At 47.8% G+C, this 14,915-nt stretch overlaps 1 protein-coding gene across 2 annotated transcripts in view; it reads right to left on the reverse strand.

The window, feature by feature from the left end:
- Positions 1–14,915, reverse strand: part of PLD3 (phospholipase D family member 3) — a 28,784-nt gene that overhangs the window by 12,835 nt on the left and 1,034 nt on the right. Inside the window, exons 1-5 of one of the 2 annotated variants that reach the window (XM_082231150.1) lie at positions 11,320–11,339; positions 9,189–9,252; positions 6,880–6,945; positions 5,775–5,932; positions 2,841–3,024 (exon numbers count right to left, since the gene is read on the reverse strand). In XM_082231150.1, coding sequence (XP_082087276.1) covers positions 2,841–3,024; positions 5,775–5,932; positions 6,880–6,945; positions 9,189–9,215 — 435 coding nt within the window. In that variant the 5' untranslated portion in view covers positions 9,216–9,252; positions 11,320–11,339. Of the gene's footprint in view, positions 1–2,840; positions 3,025–5,774; positions 5,933–6,879; positions 6,946–9,188; positions 9,253–11,319; positions 11,340–14,915 lie in introns of those variants that run through there. The other variant, XM_082231149.1, reaches the window with a different exon arrangement.

The following is a 14,915-nucleotide window of genomic DNA, read 5'->3' on the forward strand; positions in this document are numbered from 1 at the left end:
TGAGCTCTTCAAAAACGTGCCCCTCATCCAGCCAGAGGCTAAATCCTCTTAGTTTGCAACTGTTTTGAGGCTGCAAGCCAGGACTGGGCATCTTAGATCTCAGGTTGGCTAGTGCAAGGGGGGGGGCACCCATTTTGTTCGCCTGCTGACGAGAGAGCCAGGCAGCCACCAGCCAAATCTCTAACAAGCCGGACCCCACAGGGAGGCTTTGTGTTCAATACTCATCAAAGCAAAATACACTGCCCATGGGACATGTCGCTGGCCCATATAGCTCCACACTGGCTGGCAGCAGCTCCCCAGGGTTTAGGGTTGGGGAGCCTTTCCCAGTCGCCCCCAGGGGGCTGAACCTGCCATCCACCACATTTATTACTTTTCTATTCCACCTTATTCTCCTAAGACCTCCAAGCAACATCCATGGCTCTTATTGAAGCCCCACGACGACCCTGTAAGCTAGGCCGGGAGGAGTGACTGGCCCCCAAGGTCACATCCAGTGAGCTGCACAGGCAAGGGGTGAGAATTCGAACCCTGGTCTCTCTCAGGTCCAAGTCCAGCCCTCTAAACACGACACTACGCCGGCTGCCCCGCAAAGCAGGTTGCTCTAACCACTGAACCGCCGCTGTCCCGCCAATGTAATAATTCCCAACGCTGCGTTTCTCTTTGGAGCTGCCTTTTTCAGATCACCTGCAACTTGGCAGGCTCTGGGATTTAGAGCTTCTCACGCAGCCCAGGACAGGCGTGGAGTTTTAACAAAAGCGCCTGCCTCTCCAACACGCCCGCAGGCGCAGCCCGTGACCGACATGCGAAAAACGGATGTTTTGCTTTCCTCAAAGGGCCCTTTGATGGGCACAGAGGCTGAAGGAGGCGCCGCCACCCCAGGCAATTAGACGCCTGTTTGCAAGCGGGTTTGACAGGGTCTGCCGGGTGCTGAGCGCCTTCGCTGCTGCATATTTTGGCACAGGCAGGCAGCCACCTTTTCAGGTGTGTGGTGTAGTGGTTAGAGTGCCAGACTAGGCCCTGGGAGGGACCAGGGTCCAGGCAGTGTGGTGTAGTGGTTGGAGCGCCAGACTAGGCCCTGGGAGAGACCAGGGTCCAAACCCCCCACTCCCTGGGTGACCTTGGGGGCCAGTCCCTGCCTCTCAGCCTGGCTTACCTCACAGGGCTGGTGTGAGGATCAGAGTGTCGGAGCAGGACCTGGGAGACCAGGGTTCAAATCCCGCCCCCCACAGCCATGAATCTTACTGGGTGACCTTGGGCCGGTTGCTGACCCTCAGCCTGGTCTACCTCACAGGGTCGCTGGGAAGATTAAATGAGGAAAAGGAGGAGGAGGACCATGACAGCTCCTTGGAGAAAAAAGGTGGGCTAGAAATGCGGTAAGTAGCGTATTTTTTGCTCTATAAGACTCACTTTTTCCCTCCTGAAAAGTAAGGGGAAATGTGTGTGCGTCTTATGGAGCGAATGCAGGCTGTGCAGCTATCCCAGAAGCCAGAACAGCAAGAGGGATCACTGCTTTCACTGCGCAGCGATCCCTCTTGCTGTTCTAGCTTCTAAGATTCAGAATATTTTTTTCTTGTTTTTCTCCTCCAAAAACTAGGTGCGTCTTGTGGTCTGGTGCGTCTTATAGAGCAAAAAATACAGTACATAAAATACTACGGATCCCATTTCGGCTTCGTTTTACACGTGAGAATGAATGGTTTAACTTCACCACCAAAAAAACAGCTGCAGCAGCCAGGGGGGCTGTATGGATTGATCAACCAAGGGGTACTTTTCGTGTTGAAATAGGGAATGTGCTGGGTATTTATTTATTTATTTATTTTATTTGTACCCCGCCCTCCCCGGCCAAGACCGGGCTCAGGGCGGCTAAGATCAGGTATAAAAACAATTGATTAAAATACAACTTAGTAAAGGTAAAGGGACCCCTGACCGTAGCGAACGACTCTGGGGTTGCAGCGTTCATCTCACTTTATTGGCCAAGGGAGCTGGCATACAGCTTCCGGGTCATGTGGCCAGCAGGACTAAGCCGCTTCTGGCAAACCAGAACAGTGCACGGAAACGCTGTTTACCTTCCCGCCGGAGTGGTACCTATTTATCTACTTGCACTTTGACGTGCTTTCGAACTGCTAGGTTGGCAGGAGCAGGGACCGAGCAATGGGAGCTCACCCCGTCGCGGGGATTCGAACCGCCGACCTTCTGATCGGCAAGTCCTAGGCTCTGTGGTTTAACCCACAGCGCCACCCACATCCCTAAGATCCAACTTAAAAACAAAATTAAAATACTACTTCAAATGCAGCCTCATTTCGGTGGAAGCCCAGATCAAAAACTGTTTGCGGGGAGAAAACGTCAAATCTTCACCAAGGCCAACTATCCAGACTGGTCCTACGTGGGCCAGAAAAAAGCCAGGGAAGTCCCCAAATAGGGGTTCCATCACAGAAGGAAAAGGAAAGAGGGGATCAGGTTAGTTCCAAGCCAAAGGCCAAGCGGAACAACTCTGTCTTACAGGCCCTGCAGAAAGAAATCGGATCCCGCAGGGCCCTGGTCTCATGAGACAGAGCGTTCCACCAGGCCAGTGTTGAAAAGGCTCCATATTCCTATTTGCAACCCCTGGGAAGGCTTGCTGGAAGAAGGCAGAGCAACCCTTGGGAAAGCCATTCTGCAGCAAAGGAAGCAGCTGGCACAGAGCACTCCACCTCGCTCAGGACTGCCTGCACCAACTGGCAGCAGCAGCCGCCTCCCAGCCCCACCTGAAGATGCCCCCAGGGACCGAACCCAGGACCCTCTGGTGCCCCCCACCCCTGAGCCACGATGGCCCTTGACCGAGGCCATTTCCGGAGAGAGCTGTCCACCTGGCCGGCCGAGGGGTCCTGGGTGCCGGTGTCCTTGTTGCTCAGGGTCCAGTAAAAAGAGGCGATGTCCACACTGCGGGTGGCGTCTCCCAGGAGGGTCTTCCAGGCGTCGAAGATGGAAGGGTTGAGGGTGCTGTTGTCGTCGTACGTCAGCCCCTCGGGGATGCTCTCCACCAGGACGCTCCTGAGGAAGATGAGGAGGAGAGGAAGGGCAGCTTTTGCAAGGGAGGGGGCAAGATATCCTCTCCCCTTGCAAGTCTCCATGAGCTGCAGGCGGGTTGGTCTGGAAGATTCACAACATAGCTGTCAACCTTTCCCCTTTTTTAAGGGAAATTCCCTTATTCCGAATAGGATTCCTCGCAAGAAAAGGGAAAAGTTGACAGCTATGATTCACAACCCTGTGTGTCATTCTGAACTTTCTCGATGTTTTATTACTGATGTTTTATTATTTATTATTTTATTTTATTATTGCAGGCAGGGTTAGAAACTCAGGTACGTAAGCTATTCGCCAAACGGCACCTTAAAACCTAGATTACAGTTGCCACAATGCAATGTCTAGGCTATGGTTACCAGATTTTTTTCAAGGAATCCGGGCACACTTTTTTTGTTGTTGTTGTTGAAGCTGTGTAGCAACAGGGTGTCAGTCGTGGGGGTGGTGTGGCCAAAGACCCTGGGCACATGCACATTGTATAAAGGTGCAAAGCCCTTCTTTCACACCCTGTGAAACATAAATGCGCAGAGTTTTTTTAAAACTGGGCAACGGCGCGCCGTGCGCCTGTGACTCCCGAGCCTTCCCCAATCTCCTGCCCCCTTCCCCCTTTGTTTTGACAGATTGGGGGAGGCTCGGGAGTCGCAGGCGGGCAGCCGGCTGTTGCCCAGGAGGGGCACAAGGCGTGCGGTTTCTCTGCCAGGCAAGGTGCAAGGCCCTTCTTTTGCACCCTGTGAAATATAAATGTTATGTACTGAAGTTCTCACCCTGGGCCAGCAAGGGGATACTGTAGATAGTTTTCACTCAGGTCCACATATGCAAATAAGGGATTGAAAGTGACATTCAGTGATTGGATAGTTACAGAAAGTGGTTACTGTTGCGTTGTAGTGGAGCTCTATATAAGCAGGCTGGCTGAACCCTTCAGCCCAGTTCTGTTCTGGGCCTGTGAATAAACGAGCTGTTTGAAGAATCGCTGTGTCGTCTGATATGTTCACCCACAACTTAACACTAAATGCGCAGAGTTTTTTAAAAAAACTGGGCAACGGCCGCTCGCCCGCAACTCCCGAGCCTCCCCCGATCAGTCAAAGCAAAGGGGGAAGGGGGCAGGAGATCTATACCGCCGGACGTCCCTGGTTCCCCTTCAGCAGTGGCGGCGGCAGCGGCAGTTAGCAGTCCAGAGCCAGCCTGGTAGCGCAGTTGGCTCTGGCTGGCTTCAGGAGCTGCTCACTGCTATGGCGCCCATCATTTTTCCTCACTGGAAGTACACATATGATGTGTCTTGTGTGCAAGACATCATATCGGGACTTCTGCTGAGGAAAAATGGTGGGCGCCACAGCAGCGAGCAGCTCCTGAAGCCAGCCACAGCCAACTGCGCTACGAGGCTGGCTCCAGGCTGCTGAGGCTGCCACATTTCCCGGGGACAGATTTGCAAATCTGGGGACATTCTGGCGACGGAGTTTGTTCGGGGACAGATTGGCAAATCCGAGGACTGTCCCCAGGAACAGGCGATGTCTGGTAACCCTAGTCTAGGCACCTTTTTCTTTTTGCAAGGTTGCCAAGCTGAAAATGAATTGTGCTTATCGCCATCCCGGCCTCCAGAGATTTCCACATGGCCCCCATGCGCTGCCCTGTCCCTCAGCTATAAATCTCAGAGAGTTGAACAGCGTTTACTCTGGAAAGTTGAAGCAGTCCCGACCAAAGAAGACTGGCAAACCAAGTTAATGGACTATGATGACATGGTGAAGCTAACCAGAAAGCTCAGAAATCAAGATGACAAGAAATTTAAAAAAGAATGGGAAATGTTTATTATGTATTTGCAAAAGTATTGTAAACAGGCTAATACATTGGCAGGGTCTTAAAAACACTTGTAATTTTAGGAATCTGAGGTAAAAAATAATAATTTGGAGTAGAAATGATAGGCAGCTGAAAAGAAAATTTAAGGAACCAGGGGTGGAGGAGGGAAGTCATGGGATTCGGAGAATCCCATTTTATGGATTTGATATTGCTTTTATGTATATTTTTCTTTGTCTGTGGATGTTATTGAATTTGCTATTGTGTGTTTTTTGTTTTTGTTATTTTTGTTTAAAATTTAATAAACATATTATGAAAAAAAGAAGAAAAAAAGGACAGCATTTACTCCGTAAGTCACAGTCTCAGCAGAGAAGCAGCTCAGGCTTTGTTTAAATTTTGATTATGTCTTTTCTGTTTCTCTTATTGTCTTTTTATGTTGCGAACCGCCCTGAGATTGATGGGCATAGGACATTATACAAATTGAATTAATTCATTATAACACCCTCCAGGGACACGGGTGGCGCTGTGGTCTAAACCACAGAGCCTAGGACTTGCCAATCAGAAGGTCGGCGGTTCGAATCCCCGCGATGGGGTGAGCTCCCATTGCTCTGTCCCAGCTCCTGCCCACCTAGCAGTTCGAAAGCACGTCAAAGTGCAAGTAGATAAATAGGTACCACTCTGGCAGGAAGGTAAACGGCATTTCTGTGCGCTGCTCTGGTTTGCCACAAGCGGCTTAGTCCTGCTGGCCACATGACCCGGAAGCTGTACGCCGGCTCCCTCGGCCAATAAAGCGAGATGAGCGCCGCAACCCCAGAGTCGGCCAAGACTGGACCTAATGGTCAGGGGTCCCTTTACCTTTACCTTAACCCCATCCAAAGGCAATAGCTGTGCCAAGAAGAGGCCCAGAACAACCTCGCCGCAGGCAGAGCCCTCACCTGCAGGGATCGTTGCACCTGTTGCCCAGGTAAGGCCCGGCAGCCGCCTCCTTCCCTGCCGAGGTCAGACCACGAAAGGGGAGGATGAACATGTGGAAAAGGAGGGCGGTCGCCAGCATCGTCGAGAGGATGGCCACCACGAGGATACAGCGGAAGTCCTGCGAAGGAGAAAGAGGGACGGAAATGGGCGTCCTGCACTTCTTCTTTTTAAGGTTTTCGTTAACAATTTCAGCAAAACAAAATATCAAAACATATCATATTCATTATTCTTTCCCCAACACCCCCTCAAACCCCCTCCCCCCAACTTCCCTCAGTTCCTCTCTGATTTCTCAGCACATGTTATTCTCTGCATGTTATAAAATTATACATATCTTTACATTATCTGTCTACCATGTTATCAACCAATAAATTTGTGTATGTTGATTCAAAACGTTCCTCTTTAACAAGGACTTTGGCTGTCTGACATCCAGCACCCTTTTGAAATATGTTGTGGAAGCCGGAGATTATTGGGTTGTTCTTGTTTTTATTTTGATAGTGTGTTTTTTTGTTGTCATATTGCGATTTTATCTTGTCAACCGCCCTGAGATCTGTGGATATAGGGCAGTATACTACTACTACTAATAATAATAATAAATATAATAATAATTCCTGTTTAGGGAGGTTTCTAATGTTTGATGTTTTCTCACTTCTTCTTCTTCTTCTTCTTCTTCTTCTTATTATTATTATTATTATTATTATTATTATTATTATTATTATCATCATCATCAATATTTTGTTGGGAGCTGCCCAGATGGGCAAGGTAAATTTAATAATAACAATAGCAATAACACAATAACAATAACACAATAACAATGGACCCAGGTCTGGAGTGAAGAGGGAGTCCCCACTGCACAGGTCACAATGTTAATTTTTGGGGAACTCCAGTTTCTGCATTCTTCCAGGGCACAAACTGTTCCTTAACCAGTTATTGATCCATTTATAGGACTGTGCCTCTTTTTCCATGGCTTGAGAGGTGTGTTTTGTGGGGGGGGGGGGGAGATGGGACTTTATCCCAGCTCAGGCTCTTCACCAGAACCTGGAAGGGGAGGAGGAAGAGGAGACTAACCTTCTTTGGAGGCAAGCTGGGCTGCTGGGTCACTGGGGGCTCCTCAGGGCTGCGCAGCGCCTTCAGCTGAAAGGAAGGAAACGGAGAGATGAAACAACCTGGGAACTCCAGGCAGCAGGATCTCAGGATCCACTGTGTGCGCAGACAGGCAGGTGAACTGCACTCACCTGCGACCCCTTTGGGGACATCCAGCCCCATGTCGGAGCTGGAGGCAGGAAGCCCAGCTGGCTTCCCCTTTCCCCACACATTTACGAGGGGGAAGTCTGCCTCCTCGCAAATAGCTCCCCCGGCTCCCATTCATCACAGTGGAGCTGATGCGAGAGGAAAGGGAGGAAACTGGCAGACCTGTCCCTGTCACAGATGCAACACGATCCCTGTCCTGCCTTTGTTAGAACTTTGACCTTTTAGTGTAGCAGACTGCAGCCTTCGGAACTCCCTGCCTCTTGACACCAGGCAGGCACCTTCTCTGTGCTCTTTTCGGCACCTGCTAAAAGCATCTTCCTTTAGACAAGCCTGTCCAGATGCTTACAATGGTGATCATGGAATTGTAGAGTTAGAAGGGACCCCGAATCTCTTGCCCAACATAGGGATTGAACACACAACCCTGAGATGCGAGCTCTAGTCCGTTTTTACCCTACTTGGTCCTTTTACCTTTTTGAGAGCCTTAAATCACTGCTGTTAATTTCCCTTACGGTGAGGGGAGAGACTCCATCAGGCAAGGCCTCCTTCCACCTGCCTTGCTCCACCCTCTGCTTCTCAATGTGTATTGTATTGTTTTATGTACTGTGGCTTGCCGTTTTATTGTTTATAGTTTAGATATTATTGTAACTGTTGAGTGGATTTCTGTTTAACTTTTATATGCTGATATTATTTTATAATATTCTAATTATTATTGAATGTTACTTTTTTGATGTAGGTTGCCAATTTTAAAGTTATGTTTTATTATCACATTTTTGTATTGCATTAGATTGTTATAAGATGTACATTTTTTGTTTCTTCAGCTTGTAAACCGCCTTGAGTATTGTAAGATAGAAAGGCGGTATACAAATTAAAAATGATGAATGATAATGTTATGGTTTTAACTTTTTTTGTAAATTTTGAGGGCTTTTTCCCTTTTGCAAAAAAGCAGTGCATATATTTTACAAAATAAATAAACAAATCATTAGGCTGCTGTCTCTCATGCCTTGTTATGCTGTCATTTCTATGGGGATATACACTCGGTATTTATTACCCCTGCTATGCAAAAATCTCCAAATGGAGCCTGAGATCACTTTAAGGGTAGCTAAATTCTGTGCGATTGCCATAAAACTTAGGGAACAAGCTGTGCTATCATAATGATTAAGGTTTGAAATGATAATTTTAGGTTATATGTTAATGACTAAGTTTTAATGTATATATTTTTTAACTGTTCCTATATCTGTTTTGTCCCTGTTATGCCTAATTTCAAATTCAAATGTATCCCTATCGTGTTTTATGACTTCCTTGATATTGTTTGTGGGCTGGAACTGGTCTGTGACCGAAATAATAAAATTCATTCATTCATTAGGCTGGGGGGGCGGGGACACACTTGCTGTACGTCTAGCCTTTGGGAGGAGTTCAATGTCACACTTTTATGATTGTCAATGCAAGCACTTAGAATCATAGCATTGGAAGGGACCCCGGGGTCATCTAGTCCAGCCCACTTCAAACGCAGGAATCTCTTGCCCAGTGTGGGGCTCTAACCCACGACTCTGAGATTAAGAGACTCACGTTCTCCCAACTGAGTTATCCCAGCTCTTGAGGGTACCAGACAGAACGAGGTTCCCTCCTGCCCCCTGGGCACTGTTCTGGGGGAGCAGTGGAACTCTTTGCACTGGCTCCTGCTGGTGCAACTGTTTACAGTGGTGCCCCGCAAGATGAATGCCTCGCAAGACGGAAAACTCGCTAGACGAAATGATTTTCTGTTTTGGAGGTGCTTCGCAAAACGAATTTCCTATGGGCTTGCTTCGCAAGACGAAAATGTCTTGCGAGTTCCTGCAAGGTTTTGTTCCTCCCCCCCCTTTTTCCCAAGCCGCTAAGCCGCTTATCAGGTGATCCTAAGCCGCTAAGCTGCTTAACAGCTGATCCGCTAAGCCGCTTATCAGCTGATCCGCTAAGCCGCTTATCAGCTGATCCGCTAATCCGCTAAGCCGCTAATGGGCTTGCTTCGCAAGACGAAAAAATCGCAAGACGAAGAGACTCGCGGAACAGATTCTTTTCGTCTTGCGAGGCACCACTGTAGTTTGATCCATCCCTTTGGACACATCCGATTTAGGCAAGCAAGGATTTACCTGGTGGTAGGTGACATGGGGCTTCATGGCCGAGGTGGAACGAGCAGGAAAAACCTCAGGAGGCCTGGAAAGGAGACAAGGAGGAGAGTGAAGGCCGCTACAGCGTCACGGAAGAGCTGTAGTTGTGGCGGGATCTCCCTGGTAGCCAAAGGCAAACCGACAACTGGCCAAGATGCCTCATGCGGCCTCAAGCGCAGGATCACACCTGGGCAGCCCAGAGCCCCAGCATTCTCTGCAAGGTCCGCAAAGGACTCAGCAGCTGTGCTGGATTTTGACTGTGGGGGGAATTGGGGAGGGCCAGAAGCAAGGAGGAACCCTCCGGTCAGGTGGGATTGCTATGAGGAATTATGAAAAATGGAACACGCCATTGTGTCCGCGATGAAAGCATTGCTTGACTGGGCTTGAGTCATTGACAATAATTTCTGCTAACATCCCACAAGCCTCTGCATCTCTGCCCATCTTCTCTACTTCTCTACAAATCAATATGGCCAGCCTGATCCAAAACACCCACCCACCCCACTCACACATGAAAACAAGGACCAAAACAGCCAATCACAAAAAACCCACACCCTGCAACCTTTAAGACAAAAAGAGCCACTTGGACCCGTTTCCGAAGAAAAAAAAACATGGGAGCCGCAAAACTCGTCATTATACAAATAACGTTTTTGTCACTTTTCTATTATTTCTTTGTTTGACCCCTCAGAATTACTCCTCCTCAAAGAAATAAACATTAAATTAACAAAATAAAAAAATTCCTTCCAGTAGCACCTTAAAGACCAACTAAGTTAGTTCTTGGTATGAGCTTTCGTGTGCATGCACACTTCTTCAGATACAAGTTACCTTTTTGTGTGTGTGTGTTCTTCACTCCCCTTCAAAACAGTGACCAGCGTACATGCCCCCTTTCAATGCAGTGACCAGCGTACATGCCCCTTACAATGTAGCGGGCACGTGAGCGGGAAGGTGACGTCGGGACGGTGCGTGACTAACGCACGCACTGCCCCCATGCAAAGTCACAGCCAGTACAGCGTCCGCCACAGTGGGGAGTGTCGGGGTGCACAATGCGCCTCCTCCCCTCGCTAGTATCCGCCCCGGAGCTGCAGCAAAGGTGTAAAAGAGCCACATGCGGCTCCGGAGCCACGGGTTGCAGACCCCTGCTCTAGGCCACCCCCAACCTCTCTCACCACCAAAGGAACACAAGCGAACAGCAGAGAACCTGCACAAGCAACGCTGACACCAAACCCCACATATAGTAAGTAAAATAGAAACATTGCCACCCGACCCCACCCCCACCCATCTCCCCCCCCTCCACCTCTTTCCCCCTTTTCTTCCCAATGTCTCAACAAATGAAAATGATTTGTAAAAATGTTACACGGGGGGGGGGGGATATACGAGAGACACTGCACACACTTTTGTAAATGAAGAAAATATTTCCTAAAAAAAAATAAAAAAAATAAGAGCATATTATGAAAATGAAATTAATGTAATACCCATCGAAAGATGACCGGCAGAATCCGTGACCAGGGGAAAGAGACAGTGGAAAAAGACTGGAAGAAATTTAAAATATATCTTAAAAACTGTTGTAAAATTGAGGAGTGTTAAGATGTCAAGGAATTAAGAAACAGAGAATTGCAGCTGAAACCAATAAGTTAAAGGGAAAAAAATCTAATGAAAGTGATTGATTTAAACTAGATTTAAGAGGTTGCTGAAGAAACGTGAAATAAGGATACAGAAAAGGGAAGGTATGGGGAAGTCCGGGAAGTAAGGTGTATGAAAATATGATTAAGAAATTATACGTGTTTATTTGTTTGTATGTTATTGTCTTGTCTATAGTTTGATTTTATTATGTGTTTGGAAAATCAATAAAAATTTATTTTAAAAAAAAATAATGTAATACCCATCGAAATACAGACAAAAATAAAACTAACAAAAAAAAACAAAAAAAAACCCCAACTATGTGCTGCGCAAATAAATACTTCATTTACAGGTGAGGTTTGGGCTTCTGCCAGAAGCAAACAGATGCCTAAGGAGCAGGAGGAGGAGGAGGAGGAGAATGTGAAGTAGACCAAGGGAGCTACTTGAAATTCTGCACAGAACACCCCCCCTTTTTTTTTTGCATGCAGGCTTTCTCAACCTGGTGCCCTCCACATGCTTCGGACAAAGGCTTGGCCATGTCCCAATGAGAGTTGGGAGGGGGGGAAGGGCTTGCAGGGCAGGCAGGCAGGCACTGTGAGTCAGCCCAGGCAATTATAGAGAAGAGCAACAACTCCTCCAAAATGCAAAACCAGCAGCTGGATTAAAGGAGTGTAACTTCCTGCTCTAATCTGGGTCACAAGTGCTGGGTTAAGGCAGGGAGCAACACTGCTTGGAATGTGGAAAAAGCTTCAGTGACCAAGGCCAGCTTGTTGTTGTTTAGTTGTTTAGTCGTGTCCGGCTCTTCGTGACCCCATGGACCAGAGAAAGCCAGGCCCTCCTGTCTTCCACTGCCTCCCGCAGTTTGGTCAAACTCATGCTGGTAGCTTCGAGAACACTGTCCAGCCGTCTCGTCCTCTGTCATCCCCTTCTCCTTGTGCCCTCCATCTTTCCCAGCATCAGGGTCTTTTCCAGGGAGTCTTCTCTTCTCATGAGGTGGCCAAAGTCTTGGAGCCTCAGCTTCAGGATCTGTCCTTCCAGTGAGCACTCAGGGCTGGTTTCCTTCAGAATGGAGAGGTTTGATCTTCTTGCAGTCCGTGGGACTCTCAAGAGTCTCCTCCAGCACCAGAATTCAAAAGCATCAATTCTTCGGAGATCAGCCTTCTTTATGGTCCAGCTCTCACTTCCATACATCACTACTGGGAAAACCAGAGCTTTTACTATACAGACCTTTGTCGACAAGGTGATGTCTCTGCTTTTTAAGATGCTGCCTAGGTTTGCCATTGCTTTTCTCCCAAGAAGCAGGCGTCTTTTAATTTCATGACTACTGTCACCATCTGCAGTGATCATGGAGCCCAAGAAAGTAAAATCTCTCACTGCCTCCATTTCTTCCCCTTCTGTTTGCCAGGAGGTGATGGGACCAGTGGCCATGATCTTCCTTTTTTTGATGTTGAGCTTCAGACCATATTTTGCGCTCTCCTCTTTCACCCTCATTAAAAGGTTCTTTAATTCCTCCTCACTTTCTGCCATCAAGGTTGTGTGAGGAACTTAATATATTTTTTTAAATGAAAGCACCGCTTTATTACAAGAGGTGCCCAAGGTGCTGCCCAGTTCATACCTACTTCAACTCAGCAGCTGCCCACAGAGAGACCCATTTTAAAAAGTAAGTTAAGGAATGAAGGAGGGAAGGGTCAGCTGTGCCAGTGGCTCTCAAAATTAGGGCTTACTCCAGTTTGCAACCTCTAGGCTCAGCCCTGGGACCCATTAAGTACAGCCATAGAAGAGAGGGTCTCTGAGTTTGTGCAGAGTTCACTGTCTTCTCCAGCGAGTAGCCTTCCTGCCCATGTTCTCTGGGGTTTCATGCCACAATGTTGGCATTTCAGACAGACCCATATTTCACTTGAAAAAGCAGGGTAGGGTTGGATGTCAAACCACGCTGGGATTATTAGTAAAGGACCAATATATATAAATAACTATAATTATTACATTTTTAAAAATTCATGCTGTACTAACCAGAAGCAGCCTCTTAGGACCAATTGTGTTGAAGGTGCAGTTGGCAAGGCAGACCACAGAAAACAAATACGCTTCGTATCGTAAAATCTATATTGATGCAATTTCTTTTCTCGTATTTCACCATGCCCATAATTTGCATTTCCCCCCCTTCTTTCCCTTCTCCTCCTTCTTTAAAAGATGCAAACTGTTGTAAACAAAAATCTGCCCTTTTTTTCCTTATGGGGTATCGAAGAGCCCATAGAGTCCTTACGTAGGTTCCCTTTTGGTAGGAGAAAAGAACAGAGGCCAAGCAGAGAATATTGAGAAGCAAAGCAGCTAGTCAGCCTGATCTTTATTGATCTGTTGCAACAGGGTCCTCACTCACCACACGCAGGAGGGAGGAAGAACCCAGAACAATGGTGCATAAGGGATATCAAATCCAAACTCCTCCTCTTCTTCTTCTTCTTCTTCTTCTTCTTCTTCTTCCCTTTGTTGCTGCAAGGTAGCTGAGGGTGCTGGCAAGGCAATCTCTTGAGTCTCTATCTTGTGAGCCAGTGTGGTGTAGTGGTTAAGAGCGGTGGACTCGTAATCTGGTGAACCGGGTTCGCGTCTCCGCTCCTCCACCTGCAGCTGCTGGGTGACCTTGGGCCAGTCACACTTCTCTGAAGTCTCTCAGCCCCACTCACCTCACAGAGTGTTTGTTGTGGTGGAGGAATAATAATAATAATAATAATAATAATTTATTATTTATACCCCACCCATCTGACTGGGTTTCCCCAGCCACTCTGGGCAGCTTTCAACAAAACACCAAAATACAATAACCTATTAAACATTAAAAGTTTCCCTAAACAGGGCTGCCTTCAGATGTCTTCTAAAAGTTTGGTAGTTATTTTTCTCTTTGACATCTGCTGGAAGGGCGTTCCACAGGGCGGGTGCCACTACCGAGAAGGCCCTCTGCCTGGTTCCCTGTAACTTGGCTTCTCGCAGGGAGGGAACCGCCAGAAGGCCCTCGGTGCTGGACCTCAGCGTCCGGGGCAGAATGATGGGGGTGGAGACGCTCCTTCAGGTATACTGGACTGAGGCCATTTAGGGCTTGAAAGGTCAGCACCAACACTTTGAATTGTGCTCAGAAACGTATTGGGTGCCAATGTAGGTCTTTCAGGACTGGTGTTATATGGTCTCGGCAGCCGCTCCCAGTCGCCAGTCTAGCTGCCGCATTCTGGATTAATTGCAGTTTCCGGGTCACCTTCAAAGGTAGCCCCACATAGAAGGGAAAGGAGAGTGTTAGCCGATTTGAGACTCATTAGGGTAGAGATAAAGCAGGATATCAGATGCAAACTCCTCTTCTTCTTCTTGCATTATTTGTATTTTTGTATATTTTGTATTTTTGTGTTTTTATATTGTAAACAGCCCTGTGGTCTTGGAGTGAAGGGCGGTATAGAAATTTAATTCCCGAAGGGAATGCGGCCCTCAAACTGAAAAATCTTCCTCACTTGCGAAGCATACTTCCCCACTGAGCCTTGCATTGCATGCTCTGGCTGGCAGCAGATGAGCTCTCTAGAATTGTCTTAGGAGAGGAGAAAGGGAGCCTTCCCAACCCCGCCCTTTTCCTTAAACTGGAAGTGCTGGAAACCAAACCTGGGACTTTCTTCACGCAAAGCCAGGCTCTGCGGCTGAGCTAAGGCTTCTCTCCTGAAATGCTGACACTGCTCTCTTGAAGGCCAACACACAGCGAAAATTATCAGGAACAAATCACATGGTTTTGGGGGAAGAAGCCCCAAGCAGTTCAGCATTATCAGCATCCACTCTGCATGCAGGAACGTAGGAAATGGCCATATACAGAGTGAGGCCATCTAGTCCAGTATCACCTACACTGATTGGCAGCAGCAGAACTCTCCCAGCCCTGCCTGGAGACTGAATTTGAGACCGTCTGCATGCAAGACAGGTGTCCTCTGGCTGAGCTACGGCCCTTCTCTAGTTGAAGCCTCAAACGCATCTCCCGGGGCAACTGGGATTGTCCTCCCACCTGCCAGTCAGTGCAGACAATACTAACCTAGATTGGCCAGTGGTCTTTGCTTTATGAATCTGAACTCAGCCGGACGACAC

This window comes from Podarcis vaucheri, assembly GCF_965113315.1.
Source record: "Podarcis vaucheri genome assembly, chromosome: 7".
Taxonomy (NCBI): domain Eukaryota; kingdom Metazoa; phylum Chordata; class Lepidosauria; order Squamata; family Lacertidae; genus Podarcis; species Podarcis vaucheri.